The 26,282-nt window shown below is 42.3% G+C and overlaps 1 protein-coding gene across 4 annotated transcripts in view; it reads left to right on the top strand.

Annotated features, from left to right (window-relative positions):
• The window catches only part of RRBP1 (ribosome binding protein 1), a 101,607-nt gene that overhangs the window by 37,413 nt on the left and 37,912 nt on the right, over window positions 1-26,282 (top strand). For all 4 annotated transcript variants that reach the window (XM_039325878.1, XM_039325874.1, XM_039325876.1 and 1 more), the window contains exons 6-8: window positions 2,375-2,493; window positions 5,937-6,090; window positions 13,739-13,877. In XM_039325878.1, coding sequence (XP_039181812.1) covers window positions 2,375-2,493; window positions 5,937-6,090; window positions 13,739-13,877 — 412 coding nt within the window. The remainder of the gene's footprint in view (window positions 1-2,374; window positions 2,494-5,936; window positions 6,091-13,738; window positions 13,878-26,282) is intronic.

Here is a 26,282-nt window from a genome sequence, read left to right as displayed (position 1 = left end):
TCCCACTAAAAATTTCCCAGTTACAAAGTATAATGTCCCACCCACAAAACTATGCCATCACTATGTTCCCCAATTCATTCATTTGGTGGGCTTTCTTATACAATGCCCAATCCCTGATCACAGGAGCGGTAGGTAACCTTGCTTTCCATGGGACAGAAGATTATTATGACTAGTGAAGCACCTGGGCAAGCTCCCCTCCCTCTGTCCTATATGGCAACCTAGAATGAAGAGAAAGATGGCTGCAGCCAGGCTCATTGTAGAGTTGACACTTGAGCTTACATTATGTTGAATTCCAATATTGCAGAGTCACTCTTCCCCAAGATTCTTGTAACTTCAACCCCCTTCCACCATTTTATCTCTGTTAGTGAGAATTAAGTCCGGTATGGCTGACTCTCTAGTTCCCTTTTCTACCTTTTGGGAGACCAAATCTTCAAATTGGTTTGAAATCTTGATACTGTTCCTTTATTGATGCAGCCTATGATAGCATTGGCTTTTTTGGCAGCTGGCTTATACTTAAGTGGTTGTTCACTACGTCTCCTAGATCCCTCTCACTGTTACAGCTGTTGAGCCAGGTACCTATGCGTTTGTTTTTTCCTGCCTAAGTGCAAAACTTTACTTTTCCTACCACAGAACTGCATCTTGTTGGATAGGACCCAATGTTCAAGTCTGTCAAGATCCTTTTGAATTTTGACTGTATGGTGTCATCAGCAAATTTGATAAGCTTCCCTTCAATCTTCTCATGTACTGGAGGTCCTTTATGAAGATGTTGAAGAGCACCAATATGAAATCTTGATACTGTTCCTCTGTTAATGCCGCCTAGGACTGCATTGGCTTTTTTGGCAGCTGGCTCATATTTACAGTTAAGTGGTTGTCCACTATAACTCCTAAATCCCTCTCATGGTTACTGCTGTTGAGCCAGATAACACCTATTCTATACATATCCATTTGGTTTTCCTAAATGTAGAACCTTACTTTTCTCATCACTGAATTGCATTTTGTTGAATAGGCTCAGTATTCAGTGTCATCTGTAAATTTGATGAGTACCCCTTCAATCCTCTCATCTACTCTAGATCATTTAAGATGTTGAAGAGCACTGGGCCAAAGACAGAACCTTGAGTACCCCACTGCATGCTTTCCTTTATGTAAATGTAATTCCATTAAGGACTAATGCTGAGTACATTGGTTAGCAAACTGGGAATCCATCTGGTGATGGTACTGCCTATCCAGCATTATTCTGTCTTACCAAGAAGTAGGCTGTGGTCTGTGTTATCAAATGCCTTTATTCTATATCCATAGCATTTCCTTGATCTGCTAATTTAGTCACTTTGTCAAAGAAGGCAATAAGGTTTGTCTAGCATCATCTGTTTTTAACAACCCATGTTGGCTTCCAGTAATCACCTTATTCACTATTTTTTTCCAGGATTTTCCTGATATTGATGTCAGGCTGATTGGTCTGTAGTTTCCTGCATTCACTTTTTCTTCTTTTTGAACATTAGAACTACATCAACTTTTTTTCAGTCCTCTGTGTTCCAGGGTAGTCCCCCATATTCCAGTCTTGTTGATGAACAGAATTGTAAAGTTCCCTTCTACCAAAACTGGACTGAGGCATTTACTTGACATATACATAAAGTAAAAATATAAACATATATACACACATTCTGAGAAAGAAAGGAAAAGGGAAAAATAACTTTCATTGTCATATTCCCTCTCCATATTTTCATTCCTCCTCCTCAAAGAGACTGTAAAATTTGAGCAGACCAATTACTTTTCTCATGTTCACAAAGAATTTTTTTCTTTTCACAGCATAGCTTTAATAAATGATAGAAAACAAAATTTAAATGCTGGATTTTGAACACACTATTGATTCTCTGTAAATTGGACGGTTCACATTAAATTGAATAAGTAAAACTTAAGATTCAAATACATTTTAATTAGATGGATTTTAAGTGGGATATTAGAGAATATTGTGCAAGAGTGATAAGTGGTCTGATCTAAAGCAGTTCAGTATGATCATATTGGCATGCCCTAGTTAAACTTGTTTAAGTGATGTCTACTGAACTATTTGTGATTTTTACTGAAACTAGCTATATGTTGTGGAGTTGGTAAAGGATTCATACTTGCAATTTCACAATTCTTTGTGCCCCAAATCCTAAATTTCACTATGTATATCTTCCCATGTCAGTTGATTCTGGTATTGCAAAGTAAAAAGAGTAAAAAAAGAGATCCCTGTTGCGGAAACCCTTTGGGGCCTAAATTAGAGAACATCCCTGCTGCTGCTGTCAACATGAACTATAGGAATATTGTCCTGTGCCATTGTACTGAGATTAAATAGCAACTGGGAGTGATTCTCATGTTCTTTTTAATTGGTTTTCAGATTCAAACACTACAAGAACAGCTGCAGAATGGCACTAATGACCAGCTAGCTCATCTGCAGCAAGAAAATTGCAATCTCAGAGATGCTTTAAACCAAGCAACAAGCCAGACTGAGCACAAGTAAGATGGGAAGTATTACTTTGGAATTATGAGGAGATACTGTAGATAAATTTAACTTTATAAATATCTTTTTAAATATGTAAGAAAGCTTCAGAGCAAACTGAAACCAGATTAATTAACTACTGTGCCATAAAAATGCATGTAAGAGAACAGGGAAAAATAGGAATAGAGTATAGGGTTTTTAATACTGGCTTTCAGTGTAAGGCATATAGCTAATTAAATCTTTTTGACTCATGTAGGAGACCTATGTGACACATTTAGGTGAATTATGCAATTCATAGATGCTGTTTATTGTGAAGTAGATTATGTTAATATTAAGCATTAATTTCTCTGATTGAATTCTGCCCTGAAAATATTCAGATAATATAATTTAAATATTTATTCTTGATTTAGTGATGCACGAATAATCTGAGATCAAAAATGCATGTTTCAAGTAATATTACTAAATCTTCAGGCAGTACTTGACCGATAATCATTCCATATGAAGTTACAATGGTGCTGAATGATTGGTAGTTACAACCAGTCTGTGAAATTCCAGCTATCCCAATTTCCCAGAGGTCATAAGATTGCAGTCTGGGTGTTTGATAAACATTTCATACTTACAACTGGTTGCAGAGTGCTGTGATCATATAATCCTTTCTACTGGCTTGCTCAGAAAATCAATGGGGAAGCTGTCAGGGAAGGTTGCAAGTTGCTGGGCTAAGTCTCCTGCACACTGTCCCCCAGGCCCTTTGTGCTCATGCTGTGCCAGCCACTCAACACTCCCATGTACCTTCCTCAACTCACAGCACAACCCTGCACATCCTGACTCACACTGCACCCTCCCCCACCTATGCCACACTTTTCACACACTCCGTTGCGCAGTTGTGCACCAACACCACACCATTCCTGTCAGCCCTCCAAGGCAGGAAACATGATCAAATGAGCTACTTTTACATTACTATAAGGCTACATTAACTGAATCTTGCAAGTCGGAAAGTACTAATTTCCCACCTTTACCGTCTGAGAATCTAGGAAGGGTTCTTTTCTGAGTGTTTTTCTCTCCCATTATGCAGTTGCAGATTATTCCCTCTCTTGTCTGACCAATCCCTAGACACCATTTCTTTGCCCCATCTTTCCAGGTCTTTTTCACATACCATTGCACTCCGTGATCTTGTTGCACACTCCCCAATGCCCGTTGCATCCTCACATACCCTCCCTAACCTTGCTGTGCCTCTCACACACTTCCTTGCAACTTCCATGCAGCATCTCTCCCATAGACCCTTGCACTCTCGTGCATCCTTCCTGGTCTACATCACACATTCAGGCACCTGACCCATACTATGCCTCTTGCACAACCCCTATCTTGTCCCAGACCACACATGCAGACACCAAAGAGTTTTGAATACTCAGTTGAGGCACTGTGAGACCCTAATGTTATTCCCCAAATCCCTCTCAGTAGAAATGCCAGGTTCCAAAAAAATCAAAGTACAGATGAAGTTAATGGGCAAATAAAAAGTCTGAGATCAAGACACAAATCCGCAAGTCCACACACAAAGTCCAGAGTCCAAGCATAAGTCCAAAGTTGTAACACAATATCCAAAACCAAGGTACATGTCCAGAATCCAGTCACAAAATCCAAGGTTCAAACATGGGGTCGAGTAATAAGGCACAGGTCTGGAAGCAGGAGTTCACAAAGTTGGAGCATACACATGGCAGGAAACAGATGGTTGTCTCCAACACTGCTTTGCACCTCATGTCAGACTAAGTAGGCACCAGCCAGTACAGCTCATCAGGAGGGGTGAGGCTGCCTCCTTGCAAGTAGCCTCACTGGCCTTTATTGCGCCTCCCTCTGCTCTGTTCTATGCACCCTGGAATCTGTTGCAGCTGCACCTCTTCTCTGCCCTGCTTGGTCATCTCTGCTCCCTGGCTGCAGCTATGTCTCACCTCTTGGCTCTTCAGCCAGGCAACCATCTGGTTCTTCATCCACAGGCCCTTCTGATGTTCCTGGCTTCCCCTCCTCTTGCTTATTCACTTCTGGCATTGAGTCTCCTGCATCCTCCTGATGGTCCTCCGCACCCACTCTGAAGTCCCTGGTGCTGGCTTTTTCTTTTCATCCAAGCCATTGTCTGTGGAAGCCATTACACCTCTTTGCACTGTTGCATACCCTTCCCAAACCTCTCATACACTCTCTCACACCTTTGCATATCCTGCCCACATCGTGCCTCCCATGCACTCCCTTGTGTACCATCCCCATCCCTCACACCTCTCATACGCCCCTATCATACACCTCCCTGACCCTTGCAGCTTCTTCCCATGCATCCCTTCACTCCCTTCCCCATCCAGCAGCAACCACTTATCTATTTGCTGGCCTGGAATTTACAACTTCTTGCCAACTCACCTACTGATTTTGGTGGTGGAATTCCGGTAAGAAGCTGCCTTGCCTAATAATCATGATATTTAGTTAATAATAGCAACTGGAATGCAAGAATCTCTGTTGCTAAGTGATGGACATTCCAATCATAATTGCCATCATAAGATACAGGAGAATCTGGACAGACTTGAACACTGGGCGCTATCTAACAAAATGAAATTCAGTGATGAAAAAAGTAAGGTTCTACATTTAGACAAGAAAAACCAAATGTACAGGTATTGTATAGGAAGTACCTTGCTCAATAGTAGTAACTGTGAGAGGGATCTCGGAGTCCTAGTGGACAATCACTTAAATATGAGCCAGCAGTGTGCTGCAGCTGCCAAAAAAGCCAACACAGTGCTAGGCTGCATTAACAGAGGGATAGAATCAAGATCACGTGAAGTACTAATACCACTTTACAATGCCTTGGTAAGGCCACACTTGGAATACTGCATCCAGTTTTAGTCACCACGATGTAAAAAAGATGTTGAGACTCTAGAAAGAGTACAGAGAAGAGTAACAAAGATGATTAGGGGACTGGAGGCTAAAACATATAAGGAACGATTGCTGGAATTGGATATGTCTAGTTTAATGAAGAGAAGGATGAGGGAGGACATGATAGCAGTGTTCCAATATCTCAGGGGCTGCCACAAAGAAGAGGGAGTCAAGCACCTGAGGGCAGGACAAGAAGCAACGGATGGAAACTAATCAAGGAGAGAAGTAACCTAGAACTAAGGAGAAACTTCCTGACAGTTAGAACAATTAACCAGTGGAACAACCTGTCTCCAGAAGTGGTGAATGTTCCAACACTGGAAGTTTTTAAGAAGAGACTGGACAGCCATTTGTCTGAAATGGTATAGTGTTTCCTGCCTGAGCAGGGGGTTGGACTAGATGACCTCCAAGGTCCCTTCCAACTTTATTATTATTATTATTATTATTATGATTATTATTTGAGGACTACCTGTACTGTCAAGTCATGGTGCCACATTTTAGAATTATATTCAAGACAACTTAATACAATCTATATTTCTTATTCTTTTTTTAAATTTAGACAAAATACTGAACTAGCTAAATTGCTTCAGGATTATAATAAACTAAGCAAGGAGTTGACTGAAAAGATGGAGGTTTTACAAGAGGTAGAGGAACAGAAGAAGGCTCTGGAGATGAAGACTGTTGCCCATGAAGAACAAATCCGCCTATTGCAGGTCAGTAATTTGCATTTCTCAATTATAATAAAGAGTTGTTTTTTTATATAGGTACAATAAGAATTATTTTTGTAGTGAAGACTGTCACAAATTAAAACGTTTTTGGATCTTTTCTTCATTGTGTTATGATTTGAACGTTACCATTTGTTGGTCTTGAATGGGTTTGCACTTCCCCATTCAAGGTTGTTATGCAGCTTGGGTTCTTCTGCACTTACAGCTACTGCTCAGAAAGCAGGTGGCAGCTATGGAAAGGACGGTTTTTACACAGGCTCACCAGGTACTTCAATTGCATCCTTTCTTCAACTAGGAAACCCTTCAGACAGTTACATATGATCTGGAACAAACAACTACCAGGAAAAATGAACCTAGACATAGACCGATGGCAGTATGTCATTCGGAGGACAAAAAAAATCAAGAACACTGTTCCTGCTGTTTAGTTGAGTCTAGTCCAGTCCAATTCCACTGCAGTGAATAAGCAGTTCATATCCTTCCCCTGAAAGAAGGCATGCAGACATTTGGGGAAGGAACTTCATCAAGTGTTCCAGTGACAGAAAGAAAAGCAACTCAGACTTTCCCAAAGAAAAAAGGCACGTGTTGGTGATAGGAGATTCACAACTCAGAGGAACAGAGCATCAGTTTGTAGATCAGACAATTTTTCTAGAGAAGTGTGTTGGCTCCCAGGTGCAAAGATTAAAGATTAACAGAGAGACTTATTGAAATAATCAAACCTACAGATTATTATCTCTTTCTCCTTTTTCATGTTGGTATGAATGATATAGCAAAGAGCCTGAAAATAATATCAAGGGACTATAAGCAACTGGGCAGGAAACCCAAAATGTAAGGAACACAAGTGGTGTTTTCTTCTGTATTTCCAAGAGAAGGTCAACATCCAATGAAGGAATGGAGGTTTCTAGAAGTAAACCTCAAGGGATAGTACCATTGAGAGAACTTCAGATTCCTAGACCATAGTTTACATTACCTACATGAAGAGCTTCTGGTAGGGGATGGGCTACACTTCACAAGGACAGGAAAGAACGTGTTTGGAAAACATCGGTCTCAATTCATCCAAAGGGTTTTAAATTAAACTGGAAGGGGAGGGAGACAAATCTTTAGAACCAAACCCCAAGAATAAACCCCAAGACAACAAATCAGACAATGAGGAAGGGAGTGGCAAGAAGGAAGGGGAACTCATGCATAAAACAGGATCCATTGATTTAGTCACTTAGTCAAAGAATGAAATAAGATTTGTTTGGCATGATCTATTTTTTTATGAAGCCATGTTGTTTCTGGTTATAACTTTGTTTGCTTCTAGCTATTTACAGTTCTGTTGCTTGATTATCTTTTCCAATATTTTTCCAGGTATTGATGTCAGTGTCAAGGTTCTGATAGATGAGGCCAAATTAATCAGAACTCTGAGGCTTGAGATTTCCTCAAAGAACAAGAATATGTTTGACCTCATAATGAGTCTTTCCCTCTACCAGAATGGGGCCAGGCGCTTTTTTGGGAATTGGCCGCAAAGACGATTCCATGATCAGTTTTAACAAGCTGCAAATGGAAAGCAGGGTGAACTTTTCTTAATAGTCATGGAAGTTGCAAGTGGACCATGACAGGATTTATAATTTTGACTATGGGAAAAAGATCAAGGAACTTAGGTCCCAATTTTTTACTCCGTAATTTTAATCTTAGATATTTTGTGGAAAGATAAGCCTTCTCTGGGTTAGAGTTTTTTTCACATTGGCCCAAACTGCTTGCAAAGAGGTCACCCACTGATCTAAAGTTAGATCTCCCCCACATGAAATGGCTTCTGGGGAGATCGCTTTTTTATCAGCCTGTTCCTTCGTAAATTTTCTGGATTACAATAGGTTCTGAAGATTTCAGAAAAACATGAAGTGGAAAGTGACTGAACAGATTGACTCCATGGTAGTAAACATTGTCCTTTCAATTGAAAAAGCTTTTCCTCACTTAATCAAAGACAGTGAAAAATAAGTTCCTAAGTGTAGTCTGGAAGCTCCAACTGGGAGCTCCAAGTATGCTATGCAAGCTACTCAGGATATTCCCCATTGTGTGAAATGTGGTATATTGTGAGATACAGCAATTAAATGTGTGGTGAAAATAATTGATAAAATTACAGATAATTGTAAACAGTCCTTAGGTTAGATATGAGTCACTAAAAAGTGCAGATTTGATATCTCACTGCACAATAAATGCTTGAGAAACATAGTTCCTTTTTGGATATGAATAAGAAGGATCAAAAGGAAGCATTATGAAGGCCTTTATAGCTAAATGGAAAATCCATACAATGTAATTTTAGGATGATACCTTCTTTCAGGACTAATAATTAATAATAGAATCATAGAGTTTGAAGAGATTTTTGAAATCCATGTATCTTCTCAGTTCAGGATTCACCAAAGCATCTCTGATAGATAACCATTCAATCTCTGAAAGGAAACTCACAACTTCATGTAGCAACTTATCCCAGTGATTGACAGCTTATAAACTGGAATCTTGTTTCTTGTACATTGCCTTTTATATTTTTTTCCTATCCAGATGCATTTCTCCCTCTTAAATTCCATCCTATTTTATTCATTCCGTTGCTTAGGCCTGCATAGATCTTAATTTTTATTTTTTTCAGCTAAAGCCATAGCCAATCCTTCTAGCTTTCTTCCACCTACATATTACTTAAGCATCTCTTCAACTTCCTAATCTAAGTGATTGATAAAAATATTGAATAACACAGAACTCTTATATTAACCCAGGTTGATTTAGTCATTTCAGTAATTTTACAATAGATTGGTGCTAATTAAAGATACATCAGTTATAACTTTCTTCAGAGAATAGTTCAAACAAAACTTGTTATAACAGAATTTTTGTAATTTTTTGGCAGCATAGCTGAAATTAAAATATTTCCAAGAAAGATGAAGTACAGGTATTAATAGATAGTTTATTCATGAGTTCATTCAGTCAATTAGTAAGAGTAGTACCATCTAGATCAGAGGGGCCCACAGGTTGTATGTGGACTACAGTACTATCAAGTGCAGCTCAAACCATATAAAATGCAATTGGATAATATTTTAAAAAATAAAAATACAGCAAAACATAGGTGATACTACATTTTAAAACTAAATAATAATGTCATGTTCATAAAAAAGCTTCATGCTGTTTCAGATTCTTTCTTTCTTTCCTTGACTTGCCAACAGAGACGGGGGGGGGGGGAGGAGAATGGAATGCATGTTGTATCTGCAGCTGTGGTGATTGTTTTAGAAACTGAAGGTTCTTTCTCATAATAATTGTCTGGAGCTTAATTGGGTGATGTGACCTGCACTGTCAGAGGGGAAAGGGAGTTGCTACGCTTTGAATATACTGCTTTCACGCCAATTTAATCAGAGTGTAAGGACCCACTTCAATCCCACATCTTAAGAAAGCAGAACTCTTGGAGACGGTTTCCTCCAAAAGGAACTTTTATTAAGAGTAGTTGAAAACAGGCATAATAGACAAGATCTGAAGGATTCCTTTACAGATCGATACTTTAAAGTGTCCCCAACCAAACCCCACCTCACAGTTCATCCAGACGGTTCCAACCAGCCAATCCCCAGGTGTTAAGTCCATTGGGGGAAAGGGGAGATAATATCGGTCCGGCTCTGGTCGTAGCATGATGTTCAAGCAGCTCTTCACACCTCCTTTTGAGACCAGAGAAATAAGCCAGGCTCCGGAGGTTGTATTTCTTTCTCCTCCCCCCCTGCTTTTTCCTGGCTGACAGGTTAGGGAGAAGAAAGTTCATAGAGAGATACAGTGCAGGAAGCAAAATGTTACATTATAGCAGGCAGCAGACAGAGGCAATAAATGAAGCAAAAGGTTACATTGTAGCGAATAGAGGAAGGGAAAGCAATAGCTCCATAGGCACATCCCCCCTCCCCCTTGGGAGTGTGGCAGAACCCAGGGAAAGGTGATATTTGTTTTTAGGTCAGAGCGGATAGGTAAAAATGAAATAGGAATGGGTTCTGACATAGAGCTGACTTGGAATGCATTTCCTAATAAAGTCTGGTATTAGAGATTGCAATATCTTGGGTATGCTTGCTTTCTTGGGATCATCAGCTGGAGTTGTGACAATGTCAGCTCTCATTAAATTTCAATTTCAACTAAGGAGTCCTGAGCCCCTTCACCCTATCCGGTCACCTCCAGAGGGGCTGTGAAGACTCAGCAGAAGATGCCTGGATGGAAGAGGAGGAAAAATTTGGAATGGAAAGGGCCAGTGGACTGGGGGAATTTCGCAGTAGGCAGCAGTCTATCAAGCAGCCATGGAAGAGATGGTGTAGTCTGGAAGTGCAGAGAGAGGAGCCGGCTGGGAGCCAGGAGTGGATCCCCCAGGCAAGGTACAGCCAACTCCTGACAGCCACGTCGAGCCTATCATCTCAATCCAACCTGAGGGCAGTGACTACTACAACTGAGGAGACAGACAGCCCCCAGGGGTTTGCCACTCCTCAATCTGGTGCTGTGGCCCAGGGCTGTTAGTCTTCCATCAAAAACCACACAACTGCTTGGCATGACTGGCCAGCCAGCCACTGCTACAACCACCAAGGCCGGCTGCTGAACCTGGGCCTTTCCCTCTGTGGGGGAGTGAGTCCCAGGACATTGGCCTGTGCTCAGAGCCCAGTAGCCCCCATAGCTAGTGCAACTGAAGTTTGGGGACCACCAAGAGACTATTTGATTCATGGTCACCCTCAAAAAGGCTGAGGATATGATCTTAGGGCTGGCTTGTCTAGCAAAGTGGGGGGGCCGAATTTATTGGGAGAGAGCCTCGAGGTGATTGGTTATGAAGAGGCAAAGTCCCAGTTCCCCTGAGGAGAAAAGGGGGAAGCCTGCATCCAAGAGAGTACCGAGACATCATGGCGGCGTTCAGTGAGAAAGAGTGCGACGTCCTGCCCCCTCACCACCCACAGACTGTGCTATCAAGATCCTGCCTGGAGCAAAGCTCCCCAAGCTGAAAATGTACTCCATGACTCAGAAGGAGATGAAAGAGCTGAAGGACTATACTGATAATAATTTAGCGAGGGGATTTAACCAAGTGGTGAAATCTCAAGTGGCGGCACCAGTGCTATTTAAAGAAAAGAAAGATGGGTCACTGAGATTGTGTGTTGATTTCCATGGGATTAATGGAGTTTGCATGGAAAACATGTACCCCCTCCCCCTCATGAAGAACATGTTGGGACATTTGGCCAAAAGGAAAATATTCATGAAATTAGACCTGAGGGAGGCGTATTATCTGGTGAAAATTAAGGAAGGCGACGAGTGTCTTCCACTTCAACCCTCTTGGGAGCTAGCTACCAATTTAAAGTGATGCCTTTTGGATTGCAGGGGGGCCCTGCTGTATTTATGCAACTCGTAAACAAGGTGCTATATGAGCATTTATATAAGGGTTTTTTAGTGTACCTGGTGACATCCTCATTTACACTGAGACCATAGACGAACATGTGAAACTCATGCGACAGGTGCCGAAAAAACTATTGGATGCTAAGCTGTTTGCTAAACTGTCGAAATGCTAGTTTTACAAGACTAACCTGGAGTACTTGAGATATTGTGTCTCATTTGAGGACATGGAGATGGACACAGCAAAAGTGAAATCCAAGCAGCTTTCTAGGGTTTGCAAATTTCTACAGACAGTTCATCCCCTCCTTCACCAAGATTGCCTTACCAATTACTGAGATGTTGAAAACAGGGAAAGGGGGGGGAAGCTCAGACTGAATCAGCCCTTGAACTGGACAATGGAATACCAAGTGGCATTCAAAAACCTAAAGAGGCTGTTCGCGGCTGAGCCAGTCTTGAAACACCCAGGTCCAGAGGAACCGTTTGTAATTCAGGCAGATGCCAGTGATGTAGCTGTGTGGGCAGTCCTCCTTCAGCTAAATAAGGAGGAAAACTTACAACCATGCACTACACATCTCTCAAACTGAATGAAACAGAATGGCAGTGGGCTGTATGGGAGAAAGAGGCTTTTGTGGTACAATGGGCATTATTGACATGAAGGCAATTCTTGAAGGGAAGTAAAGCCCCGTTTGAGGTGTGGACTGACCATAAAAATTTAGAAGCCCTGAAGACCTCCCACAAGCTCTCTCCTAAGCATGTCCGATGGGTGCAGTACTTTAAAAGATTTGATTTTGAGTTAAAATACATTTCAAGGGTGGAGAATTTCCTTGCTGATGCCCTGTCCCGCATGCCCCAGTACAAAAGCACCCGGGAAGAGGTGGTGAGTTCCATAGTTCCCAATACACAGCAAATGACACAAGCTACAATCAGGTTTGTATTGTGAAATCCAAAAAAGTGACTGTGGCTGGAAGGAATTGGATTGTTAAAACACGTTTTTCTTGTTTTAGACTGTATTAAAATTTTATTTTATGGAGGCAAGATCAAAGCTCAAGAAAAAGGGGAAAAAAGAGAAAGCACTTGACAGAGCAGATAGGAAAATACTATGGCAAACAATGCGCAATGTAGAGTAAGTGAACATCTTATTGGATTATGTAAAAGCTTATACAATGATTGCAGAAGCGTAGTGATTACAAAACAAGGAGCATCAGAACCCAATTGGAATAAAACAGGGATGTGTACTATTATCACTATTATTTATCACCTTGACAGCATAAGCAAAGCAGCTAAGCCTAGGAATGGAACTAATACCAATGAACTACTCTTTGCACATGATCAAGCATTGATAGTACATATATCTAAGGAACTGCAACAACATCTTCTGTCCATGAACCAAGAATGCAAAATAAACAATATGAATATCAACAAAGAGAAAACACGTAATAACAATCAGTAGAAAAAAAATGCACTTTAAATATAATAATAGAGGGAACAAGCATAAAATAAGTATCAGAATGCAAATATATTGAAACAACACTCACTGAAGATGGAAAAATGGACAAAGAAATTAACATACGATGCAGTAAGGCAAATTGAGTGTTGGAACAGTTAGCCCTACTCTTACAACACAAGACAGTAATGATCAGCACAAGAAGCATCTCATACAAAGCATATTCATCCCCAACTTATATTACCATTTCCACACATGGACGCTTGCAATAAAACATAACTGAAAATTACCACCACAGAAATGAGATGTTTGAGGAAATGTCTTGGGATTCTGTATCATATAAGGCAAATATAAAAAAGAGGAGAAGGCCAAAGAATAAGAGGCAGACCCCAAAGAAGATGGAGAGATAACATTAAAAAAACCACTACAACAGCATCAAATAACAATGGTTGAGGCTGTCAGAAGTGGGGGGAGGGGGGAGGAGAAGGAGGAGGTCAAAACTAAATGCCATGGTGAATTCTGTCATCACATGAGAGATGTATGGAATTCAAAGGCATTCATATACATAAGAATTCTTATACATACCGATGCATCACTTTGCTTTAATATTGAAAAATCCATTTATGCTTTATATATGCCAAGGTTTCATTAACAGAAGTGCTATCCATGTGTTCAGGTGTGAAACTATCTTTGTCCATAAATGATTTGGCAAGCATGGTAATAATGAATTCTGGTGATAGGCACAATATAGCTTATCTACTAGATACGCAGTTTGTAAAGAACAACTGTAGTTGTATATGTATATGCCTGCTTTTAATTTCTGCTCTACTCTTCATGCAGATATCCCAGAAAGAAAGTGAAGGCCTACTACAGGAGAGCTTGGATGACGTCAGGGAAGAACTCTGCAAATCACAGGCCAATTATCAATGCTTACAGATAGATCTGGAAAAGGCAAAAGAGCAGCAGTTCGATTTTGCTGGTGAGAAATTGTATGGGGATAATAGTGGATATTCTTCCATGATGAAAAATAATTAATATTTAGTTCTACTTCTGTAACTCAATTATTCTTTTTTTTCCATAGAAAATGAGTAAAATTGTGTCTTTCAGTGGGCAAATTATTCTGCTGCATAAAACAAAATAAAAGTATAGATTTCAGTGCTTTTGCTTTACTGTGTGTAACATTTTGGGTGAATTCTGTCATTTGAGTTTCAGGTACATTTCTAAGAAGGGTGGGAATTCCACTTCTGTTGTGCTTATATTTTGAGCAAATTTGGCAAATACACATTTAGAAGATCGTCATTGGTCAGAATGACATCATAACACTAATGACTATAGGTACTATCAGATATCTGGTGGGCAGGGACAGATATCCTTGCCTGCTTCTCCTATTGATATTAGTCTCTAGCATTCATATGTGTGTGAGTTTTATATATGTAATATATATATTACACACATACACACACACAAATTTAGCTGCCACTATTTATAATTTGATTCTAATTTTTATAAAGCATTAAAGAAAATATATTAAATCATGGCAAATGAAGAAAGAAAAGCAAACACAGACATACTAGAATACTAATAGTGCCCCATTTATATGTTTATGGTTTAAATCCATTTCTGATTTTTATATTTTTATTATATCTCCATACATATGCCTTTTTATAACTTATATTAGAGTGTATATGCACAGTATTGTTATTGCTTATCAATGATTATTTATTTGAAGATACAAATCAATCAGAATAGAGCTGGAAGGGACCCTGGAGGTCTTCTAATCCAGCCCCCTGCTCAAGCAGGAGTCCCTATATCATTTCAGACATGTGACTGTCCAGTTTCTTCTTAAAAACCCACAATCTCTGAAGGCAGAGATTGATTAATTGTCCTCACTGTTAGGAAGTTTCTCCTTAATTCCAGGTTGCTTCTCTCCTTGATTAGTTTCCATCCATTGTTTCTTGTCTTGCCTTCTGATGCTTTGGAAAATACTGACCTCCTCCTCCTTGTGGCAGCCTTTCAAATACTGGAATACTGCTATCATGTCCCCCCTAGTTCTTCTTTTCTCTAGACTGACCATTCCCAAATCCAGCAACCGTTCTTCGTATGTTTTAGTCTCCAGGCCTTTAATCATCTTACTTGCTCTTCTTTGCACTTTTTCCAAAGTCTGTACATATTTTTTGTAATATGGTGACCAAACCTGGATGCAGTATTCCAGATGTGGCCTTATTAAGGTTTTATAAAGCAGTACTAATACTTCATGTAATTTTGATTCTATGCCTCTTTTTTATACAACCAAGGATTCTGTTAGCTTTTTTGGCTGTTGCCACACACTGCTGATTCATGTTTAAATGATCATCCACTAGGACAGGGCTTTTCAACCTTTCACCCATTGTACCATTTTTAGGATATGGCAACATCCGAGTACCACCAGTCGCCTAGCAAGGTGTCAAAAACTTGATGACCCAAAAAAAAAAAAAGGAAAAAAGTGATAAAGTACAGGTAGTCCTCGACTTACAACAGTTCGCTTAGGGACTGTTCAAAGTTACAATAGCACTGAAAAAAGTGCCTCCCAAGGCACAGCTGAGCAAGACACCTGCCTGCCCGCCTGATGGCGCTCTTCCTCCTGTCCGAGGTTTTCATTGTTGTGAGCATTTCTGTTGAGGATTGGCAGCGGGGGTGTGGTGGTGGGGGTATTTGGTTTTTATTCCCCCTTGTCTGCTGGGTGGTTGCAGCAGGTTTTGGTCACTTCACATGACCCTGGGACACTGTGACCATCATAAATATGAATCAGATGCCAAGCATCTGAATGTAAATCACAAGACCCTGGAGATGCTGCAACATTCCAGCTCATCGGCGCTTCTTCTGGGCTCAGCAGAAGCGCCAGGATCAGTGCCGAGCTCTAGCTGGAGCCTGGCGCTGAACTGGTGCTTCCACTGAGCCCTGACAGCCCTGCAGCTCCAGCCATCTTTCACTCAGGCTTGTGTGGTGCTGCCACCGGTTCAGCTCATTCCCCTCCCCCGCTACTTTTCTAGGATGCTCGCGTACCACCTACCAGGTGTGAGTGTATCACAGGTGGTACCCGTACCACTGGTTGAAAAGCCATGCACTAGGACTCCAAGGTCTCTCCCCCAGTTACTGTTTTTGAGCCAGGTTTCACCTAATTTGTACTTGTAACTTTTGTTTTTCCTTCCCAGGTGTAAAACCTTGCTTTTCTCCACATTACATATTTTTTTGTTGGATGGGGCCCATTGTTCAAGTCTGTCAAGATCTTTTTGGATTCTGAGCTTGTCTTCTGAGGTGTTGGCTATTCCTGCCAGATTAGTGTCATTTGCAGATTTGATGAGTTCCCCTTCTATTCCCTCATCTAAGTCAATTATGAAGATATTGAAGAGTACTGGGACTAGGACGGAACCTTGTGGCACCCCACTACTTACTTCCCTCCGTGTAGATGTAGTACCATTAAGGACTACTCGTTGAGTACAGTTTGTCAGCCAGTTACAAATCCATCTGATGGTGATGCTGTCTATCCCACATCCCACCAAGAAGTAGGTTGTAGTCTACTTTGTCAAATGCCTTGATGAAGTCTAAATATACTATACTACCACAGCATTTTGCTGGTCTATTAATTTAGTCACTTTGTCAAAGAATGAAATAAGGTTGGTTTGGCATGATCTGTGCTGGCTACTAGTTATAACTTTATTTGTTTCTAGATATTCACAGATCTGTTTTTTGATTATTTTTTCCAGTATCTTCCCAGGTATTGATGTTAGGCTGATTGGTCTGTAATTTCCTGGGTCTGGTTTTTTTCCTTTTTTGAAGATGGGAACCACATCAGCTCTTCTCCAATCCTCAGGTAGTTTCCCAGTGCTCCAAGATTTTTTAAAGATATGATACAAGGGTTCTGAAATAACATCTGCCAGTTGGATTACATCCCAACTCTGGGATGTAATCCATCAGGTCCCAGGGATTTATATTCATCAAGGTCAGACTGATATTCTCATTTCTTGCTTATTTTAATTTTTATTATTTCTAGTCAGTTTTTTATAGTTGTTTTTGGTAGGTTGGGTTATAGTTTCTTTTTGTGTGAAGACTAATGCAAAGAATGAGTTAAGCAGCTCTGCTTTCTCTTTACTGCCTGTTACTTCCTTGCCATCTTCTCTCTTTAGTGAACCAACTGTTTCCTTGATTTTTTTCTTGTTATTTATATGTTAGAAGAAACTTTTTAATTATTATCTTTGACTTTTGCTGCAAGTCTTTGTTCATTCTGAGCCTTTGCTTTCTTGACTTCATCTTTGCAGATCTGCTGATATTCTGCCTTAGTTATGTGTCCCTCTTTCCATTTTTTTTTGTAATTGTCGTTTTGTCATTCAGTTTGTCAGAGAGATCTTTGTGCAGCCATGCTGGTTTCTTCTTGGATTTCTTGTTTTTCTTTTTTAGTGGTATTTTGTTGGACTGGGCTTTTATGATGGTATTTTTCAGTGTTTCCCATGCTTCTTGAATTGTTTTCCCTTTTAGGATTTTTATCCGTGAAATTTTGCTTAGACTCCCTCTGAGTTTGTTAAAATCAGCTCTTTTAAACTTTAAGACACTGGTTGCATTATATTCTATTGCTTGGGTTTGCATTATATTGAATTCCAGTATGATGTAGTCACTCTCACCCAAGGTTCCGGCAATTTCAATTCCCTCTATCACTTCTTTTCTGTTAGTAAAAAGTAAATCCAGTATAGCTTTTCCTCTAATTCCTTCCTGTATCTTTCGGATGACAAAGTTGTCAGCTAAGTTTGTTAGGAATCTGTTTGATCTCCCACTTGCTGCAGAGTTTGTCTCCCAGTTAATGTCAGGATAGTTAAAGTCTCCCATAACTACTGTGGTATACATTTGTTAATTGATTAGCAAAGAGTCAGTCTGTTTCTTCTGCTTGGTTGGGTGGCCTGTACTATATGCCTAGAGCAATGTCATTCTGTTTTCCTTTTATATTGACCCATATGGATTCTAGGAGGTTTTCATCTTTGGTTTTATGTATTTCTATAGGGATGTAGTGATCTTTTACATATAATGCAACTCCACCTCCTCCTTTGTTGGGTCTGTTTCTTTTGAATAGTTTATATCCTTCCATCAATACATTCCAGTTATGAGTTTCATCCCACCGGTTTCAGTAATGGCAATTATATCTTATCTGCCTTCATGTACTAATACTTCAAGTTTACCCTGTTTGTTCTCTAAACTTTGAGCGTTAGTATATAGCAGGGGTGTCAAACTCAATTTCATTGAGGGCTGCATCAGTATTATGGTTGCCCTCAAAGCGCCAAGTGGGCATGGCCAGGTGGATGTGGCCAGCTCAATGCTGTTCATTCAGCACAGCTGACTCGAGATAGCTGGGTCAGGACAAAACAAGTTGTATTGGCTAACTAGATGTGGGGACAACTCGTTGCCCCACAAGCTCTTCACCTCCCCAAACTGCTGGCAGCCAAGCATGTGCGCATGCACATGCACACACACCACATTCCAAGTTGGGGACTTTTATCCACAGAGGAAGGAGAGGGCCTTCTTCCCAAGTGCAGGCATGATTGGCAGTTTGCTAGCTCAGATGTGGATAGTCTCCAAATCTCCAAGCTTGGAGTGTGTGTGTGTGTGTAGTTTCTTTCAAGTCCAACTTCTGCCTTGACAGATTTCTGGAGAGCAAGAGGAGAAGGCAGGGGAGCAGCACTTCCCAGTCCTGTATGAGGGAGGCTGGCCCTTCTTGAAAGGGAATCCCCATGTCCAATCATGCATGGTAAGGATGCTGGCTTGTTGGAGCAGCCTTCCCTCATGCAGCTCCCCCACCACCTCCTACTCTTCTTCAGAGATCTTTCAAGGCAGAAGAAATTGGACTTGGAGGAAACTGCTTCCTGCAAACCTTCGCCATATCAGCATCATGGTTGCCTTCAAAGGGCCAGTTGCATGTAAGACTATTGTATCATATTAGTTCAGAAATGTACTATGTCTAAGAGGTGGGGCAAAAAGGATTAAAATTTCAAATATGAACAAATAAATTATTTATTTCAAATAAATCTGCAAAAACAAATTTAAAACAAAGAAAAAACATAAGCTTTTTAGTTCTCATGCCATTTTCTCTGAACTGGATATTTGGCATCTTTTCTTGGCTACAGATTCATGCATGTTTAGGGTTAGGTTTTGAGTTGTGAATATTCTCAGGATAGAGTGGAGGTGTGGCATCCATGAGAAGACTTCTGTGTGCACTTTTGTTCACCCCCATGATAGAGAAAAGTTGCTCACAGAGGTAGGTTCTCCCAAACATGCAGAGCATTTGAGCAGCTTGTAGGCGGAGTTGGGGCATTCTTTCAGGGATGAACCTAGTGAACTGTACGAGTCCTACATAATCATACTTCCCCCTAAGCATGCTGTTACATTGGAGTTCTATCAGCTCCATCTGGATGTTTACAGGTGCGCTCCCCACTTCAACTGAAAATGGATTACTGAGCAGGTCAAAACTGAATTTCTTATTGTTATGGTTAGTCCTTTTGGTGATATCCACATTCAGTCCCTTTGAAGGTGTAACAAAGGAAGTGAGAGCCATAAAACTCCTTTGCTCATCCCCCTTTCCCTTCGTAGTATGACAGAATCCAGAGAGGGCAGAAATGGGGTTTTCCATAGTCAATAACTAGAGATGAAATATAATTGGATTCTGACATCCTGCCCCCTTAAAAATAAGATAGATCCCCGTGAAAAGAAAACAAAACAGGTATAAAAGTTAGTCTGGCTTGTTAGGATACTCTGTGTGAAACTTCTTTAATAGCTTCAGATCTCTGACATGACGTTTATGGACCCACTCGTTTTGTGAGGCAGGGTCGTGTTTCCATGCTACTAGGTACTGAGTTGCTCCATGATATTTCCTAGAATCTAGGATTTCCTTTATCTCAAAGTGTTGTTCGCCCTCCACCATGATTGGAGATGGTGGTGGGAGGATTTCTGGCCGTAACGATGACTGATGCTCTCTTTTCAGCAAGCAATGAAAAATTGGGTATATTTGCCTGAGATTTTTGGGTAATTCTAATTCTACTGTTACCAGGTTTATGATTCTTTTAATTGGAAAAGGCCCTATATCTTTTGGACCAAGTTTTTTACAGGGTTGTAGGGACTTTAGGTATTTTGTAGATAAGTACACCATTTCTCCTATAATGAATGGTGTAGGCTCAACCCTTTTTTTAATCGGCTTGTGCTTTGTATGCCTGCCTAGCTTCATCTAGTGCTTTTCTAACTATTGGCCAGGTGTTTTGTAATTGTTCCATCCATTCTTTCAGTGATGGGATCGCTGGTTCATTTGGGGTTAGTTCAGGCATGGGGTTGAAACTTTGACCGGTGGCTATTTGAAAAGGAGTATAACCTATGCTGGAGTAGACTGCATTATTTGTAGGCAACTTCTGCGAAGGGGAGTAGGTCCGTCCAATTGGACTGTTGGAAATTAAGAAAGCATCTTAAATATTGTACAAGTACTGAGTGATACCGTTCTGTTTGTCCATCCCCTTGTGGATGATGGCTATATGTCAGTCCCTGAGTGGTCCCTAAGAGGGATAAAAATTCCTTCCAAAATGCAGACGTAAATTGCCCTCCCCTATCAGAGATGATGCATTGGGGTGCCCCATGCAATCTGTAAATGTGCTGGATGAAAAGTTTCACTAAGGCTTTTGCGGTGGGAATCTTTTGGCAAGGGATAAAGTGCACCTGTTTGGAAAACAAGTCTGTGACCATCCAGACAACAGTATTCCCATTGCTTTCTGGTAATTCCACTATAAAATCTATGGTTATTTCCCTCCAGGAGGCTGAGGGATTTGCCACTGTTTGTAACAGTCCGGTGATTTCCCTTGCAACCTCTTTGCAGTTGCACACTTTGGGTAGCTGGCCACATAACTTTCTATGTCCTTTTTTATGGATGGCTACCAAAATTGCCATTTAATTAAGTGTAATGTTTTTACAAATCCAAAATGCCCTGCTGATTTTGTGTTGTGGCAAAGCTGCATGGATGTGATTCTTTGGGCTGTTCTAGTCTCCTCGACGGAATGCCCAGATTCCCCACTAGCGTTGGGCTAATGAGGCAGCGGGTGCAGCCAGAGTCTATTAAGGCTTTCACCTTCACAGCTTCGGGCATGAGTGGAATTAATATAGTCACTGTCTTGAGGATGGGCACGATGCGTCCACTTACCAGGGGTTCGCCCTCTGAGCTGTCGTCTGAGGCGTCCACTGGCCCTGCAGTGTAGGCTGGAATTCTTTCCCCCTGATGAGCAGAGGTGGGGGATTCCACAGCCTCCATCATTCTCGTGGCAGGTTCTTTTGGCTTAGCTGGAGACTTTCCGGGTTTGCTGGCTGGTGATCTATCTGGGTTGTGTTGGGGGCTTTTGAGTGGCATTCTACAGCTCGATGCCCTTCTCTCCCACACTTGAAACACCCCATTTGCTTCTTGGCCATAGCCGATGGTTTCACTGGTTCGCGTGTCAACTCAGGCGGTGAGCGGCTCCATTGTTTTCCTCGGCGGTTCCTCTTCAATATGTCGATCTCTGCTTCCTCTGCCAAGACGTACCATTCCTCAAGTTGGTGTGGGTCCCCTTAGGGCAGGCAAGTGTCATATAGGTCATAATTTAGTCCATCTTTCAAATGGCTAAGGAGGATGTCTTCCGGCCAGTTCAGTTTGCTTGCAATGGCCTGGAATTCTTGCGTATATTCAGCTACCGGGCATTTGCCTTGCCTCTTCCTTTTTATCCTTTTGCGGGCTTTGCGATCAGCCAGGGGGTCCTCAAATCGCCTTCTCAGAGAGGACATGAAACAGTTGAAGTCATTGAGCTCTGGTGCATTGGAGTCATGCAAGTTCACCATCCAATCTGTGGCCAGCCCGTCCAGGGCAGATTGCATGATCTGGATACGGGCTTTGTCGCTGGGGATGTGCCGCCCATATTCCTCCATGTAGCTGAGGACTTGGGTTAAGAAAAACCCCAAGCGTGTTGGCTCCCCCTTGAATTTCACGTCCAGCGACGGGAGTCTTTGAGAGGATCGGTGCCTTCGTTGTCGGTGGTAGTGTCTTCCATTCAGATCGCCATCTGTGGATCAGCAGGGAGTGGGGACTACTGGATCAGCAGATGTCCCCAGGGCTGCAGGTTCCACTTCCCCCTCGGTGTCTCTCCTTTGCGGCTCCAGGAGCTAGGGCGGCCATAGGGCTCAGAATTCTCCTCTCCTAGGGAGCTGAGAGTTCTCTTCATCAGGTCGATAGCTTTATCTAGGATCCAGACCGAGTAGGGTGCCCAGCTCCCTTTCTCTTCACTTGCGTGCAGGGATTTCTCCATCTCCTGCTTCCATTCTGGTTGGTTGTCCCCCCTGTCTCAGGGTCACCTTTCTTGATTTCTTTTCCCACTTGCCTTTCTTTCCAACGCCCATTGACCACCGAGGTTTGTGGTCCCGTGTCTCCACCACCTCTTCTTCTGAGGAATCTGACCTCTCAGATCCCGACATCTGGCTGGGTTTCAGTCGGGGCAGCGGCTCCCTTTCCGGGGAGTTTTCTCCCTTCCTTGCTCCATCGTCTGACATAGTAATTTTTGCAAAGTCCCCCGGCAAGGTTCTCCCTTCCAGGTAGACTAATTCTACAGGTCCTGTCTAATGTAAGGACCCACCCCACTTGCATCTTAAGAAGACAGAACTCTTGGAATATTTCTTCCAACAGGCATCCTTTATTAAGAGAAAATGGTTGCAGGCGTTCTAGACAGGCCCTGGGGCCCAATCCCTATGGTTCAAGGTTTTAAGAGATCCCCAGCAGCCCCATCCCACCCCACCATTTTCCAGCAACAATCCCAGGCATTACATTTCCACCATCTTTTCCCTCACTGCCGGTGGAAGGGAGACTTCAGAGAGGATTAGATGAAAGCTAATGGCCTCATTGTTATGGTTAGTCCTTTTGGTGATATCCACATTCAGTCCCTTTGAAGTTGTAACGAAGGAAGTGAGAGCCATAAAACCCCTTTGCTCATCCCCCTTTCCCTTCATAGTATGACAGAATCCAGAGAGGGCAGAAATGGGGTTTTCCATAGTCGATAACTAGAGATGAAATATAATTGGACTGGTTCACCTGGAGGCAGTGAGGCGGCCATGTGCACTCGCTCATTGGGTGGCCTAAGATGCCCAGCAACATCTGTTGAATCAACTGTGGGATTAAGCCCTATAGGTAGTTTCACAGTTCTCATTCCTTTCTCCCATCAGATAAACGGCTTCCATTTGTCTAACCAGGCTAGCCCTAGGATCACCGCCTCAGTCATTTTTGGTGCCACCAGGAAGCGAATGAACTCCCAATGTGCACCTATTTCTAGGTGTAAGGGCTCGGTTAATTGTGTGATAAGAGTCCCTCCCATCAGGGAGCCATCAGCTTGCTCAAACCTCATCGGTTTGGAAAGCTGTTTTGCCTGTATGCCCATTTTCATGGCAAATGGCAGACTAATAATGCAGCGGGTACATCCAGAATCAATTAACATGTTTTAAGTCCATTTGTGCCCCAGACTTAGGGATTATAAATTTGGCGACCAGTGAAAAAGGCGGGATTTGTCGACTCACAATCGGGTCGTTCTCTCCTTCATCATCGCTGTCAAAGGAGGATAGAGCAAGGGCAGGTCCACCCAGAGTCCCGGCATCCTCCTGTGTGGGGGGTGTAATCTGGGCGACAGGTTCCTTCGTGATCCGGTTGGATTTTTCTCTCATTAGCCGCTGAGCAGGTTTCTTTTGCATTGCTGGTTCTGGTCTGCTCTGCAGTCAAGGGTAGGGGACTGGACAGGTGGCCGCTCGATGTCATTCTTGTCCACACCAGAGACACTTAAAGGAAGGGCATGTAGGTGGCCTAGGTCTCTCAGCCATTGCAGTAGTCAAAGGCTTTTGTGGGGGTGATTGTTGTCCAGGTAGCTCTGGTTGCTGCTCAGGTTCGGGTGGGGGAGGCTTCTTATAGCGAGAGAGTTTAACATCTAGCTTCACTGCTGTCTGGTACCACTCCTGTAGCCGATCAGGTACTTCTCGATAGATGCAGGCCTGAGAGAGGTGATCGTCTAATCCCTCGACAAAGTATTGAATCAGGGATTGTTCAGGCCACCCCTCTATTTGGCCTGCTATCTTGCGGAACTCTCTCACGTACTCCAGGGCAGGCCTGCCAGCTTGTTTTATTTTGTGGATTTGTTCTGCTGCTTTGAGGCCTATGGATGGGTCCTCAAATCTTTCTCTCAGTCCTAGGAGGAAAAGGTGGGGATCTCCCAGTTTGGGGGCTTGCTCACTATATAGATTGTTCAGCCATTCAGATGCTTCTCCCTCTAGGTTGGACGCAATGACATCTACCACGGCACCTGGTTCCGGGTAGAGATAGGCCCAGCGATTCAAGTGAGAACGCACTTGGTTCAGAAAAAAAATCAGCTTTTCTAGGTCCCCATTGAAGGTTGCTCTGAAAGGTGGTGCCAATACAGGCTGTTGCGGCCCCCACTGGGGCTGTTGGTCCCATCCTGCTTGCTGATCCACTGGCTGCTGAGCTCTCTGCTGCTGGCCAGCGGGGGCTGGTGGTGCCCCATACTGCTGTAGGCCTCTCAATGGCTGATGGACGAGTGGGGTTTGTTGCTGGGCCTTCCTCATCTGCAGGCCCACCGGCTGTCATTCTCCTGGCTTTTGCACCACCCCAAGCTGCTGCAAGGCCTCTATTAGCTGTGGTATGCTCAGCTGCTGCTGATCATTCTTCTGCTGGGCCATGGGAGTGGTATAGGCACCTCTCTTCAGGAATTGAGTTCTGCTTTTCACTTCTGGGTTTTGAAATCTTTCTAGCGACTCACCCAAAACTTTGTTATCTCTGCATTCTGCTTTTGAAGTCTTTGCTCTTGGCTGGGCGATCTGCCAAATTCTTTCCCCCTCGGCTGGCTGGCTGCTGTTCCACTGATTTGTATTTGTCTGCCAAAATTCATCTTCCCACAGCATCCTGTCTTCAAGTAAACTCCCTTTTCTCATGATAGATTTTTTTCCCCTGAATCTTTATCAACTCCTCTCAAGCTTAGAGGCAGTGGACAGAGTTCAGAACCCCAGGTCGTTTGAAAAGGATTTGAGATCTTAGCATGATGTCATATGTCTGATTAATGAAACACTTCAAAGAACCTTCGGGCATTTTTTAAACCTAAAAAGCCTTTATTAGTGTTACAGAGATGTCAGCATGGCATGGTGGAAATGCTAAGATCTGAATTTCCCTTCCTTTGCACATAACATTCCAGGCATTTTCCCTCCCCTATTTTGGGTTCATGATTCATATCTTCCAATTAACTTGGAGGGCAAAGATTCACTTCCATTTCTTTTTCCTGGGCTTTCCTTATATTCCCTTTCACTGTCACCTGATTTAACTCTAAAAATACCAGACAGTTCTGCATATATTATCAAAGCAAGAATATTCAATATTAGCACCGTTGACACTGCTGCTGAGGGGTGGAGTAGCCTGGCTGCTGGGCCCTGAGGTGCGAGAATGCACTGCAGGGGCCAAGCACAGCTTATTGCCCGTCCCTGGCTGTTGCTGCAGGCCAATGAGCAGTCAAGGGGCCAATGAGCTGCAGCTGTTGCTGGGTTCTACCAGCCCACATGCGCTTGCCTCCTCCTATGCATGTGCCCAGGGCAAATGCTCACTTGGGCCAGCACCAAGGTGGTGGGGGCCGGATGTCAATTCCAGGACAGGTGTCCGGGCCATATCCAATGATATGGCGGGCTGTTTTTGGCCCGCGGGCCTTGTGTTTGACATGTCTGGTATATAGTATAGTTAGTATATAGGCAGGTCTTGGGTATATTTCTTGTATCTCCTACTTTAGCACAGGGATTTCCATCCTTTCCATCACTCTCTATTTCATTATGTTTTTCTTTTTTAATTTCTTTTTTTCTCTTTACTCCCTTCCTCCTTATGTGATTGATTATCTAGTGGTTTTTGCTTGGAATTTGGTTCTGTGTATCATGACAATTGGCCCCCTTCCCCCTCAATTTTAATTTAAAGCCTTTTTGATAAGATGAGCCAGTCATTTCCCAAATATATCCTTTCCAGTTCTTTGAGGTACAGTCCATCCCTTGCCAGTAACCCTTCATCTAGGTAATGCAGACCATGGTCTAGGAAGCCGATGTTCTGTTGATGACACTAGTTTTTAAGCCAGTGGTTTGTTTCTAAACTCCTTTGGTCCCTCATTGGATGTTGGCCTTTTGATGGAAGTATAGATGAAAACACCACTTGTGCTCCTAATTCTTTAACTTTCTTCCCTAGCTATTCATAATCTCTTGTTATTGTTTTCAGATTCATTGTTGTGTCATTGGTCCTCGCGTGTAGGAGAAGAAAGGGATAGTAATCCGTGTGGTTGATTGTTTT

The sequence above is a fragment of the Crotalus tigris genome, unplaced genomic scaffold (genome assembly GCF_016545835.1).
Source record: "Crotalus tigris isolate CLP2741 ecotype Arizona unplaced genomic scaffold, ASM1654583v1 scf7180000024339.11422700, whole genome shotgun sequence".
Taxonomy (NCBI): domain Eukaryota; kingdom Metazoa; phylum Chordata; class Lepidosauria; order Squamata; family Viperidae; genus Crotalus; species Crotalus tigris.
Note: the sequence above shows the minus strand (reverse complement) of the source record. Positions and strands in the feature narration are given on the sequence as shown.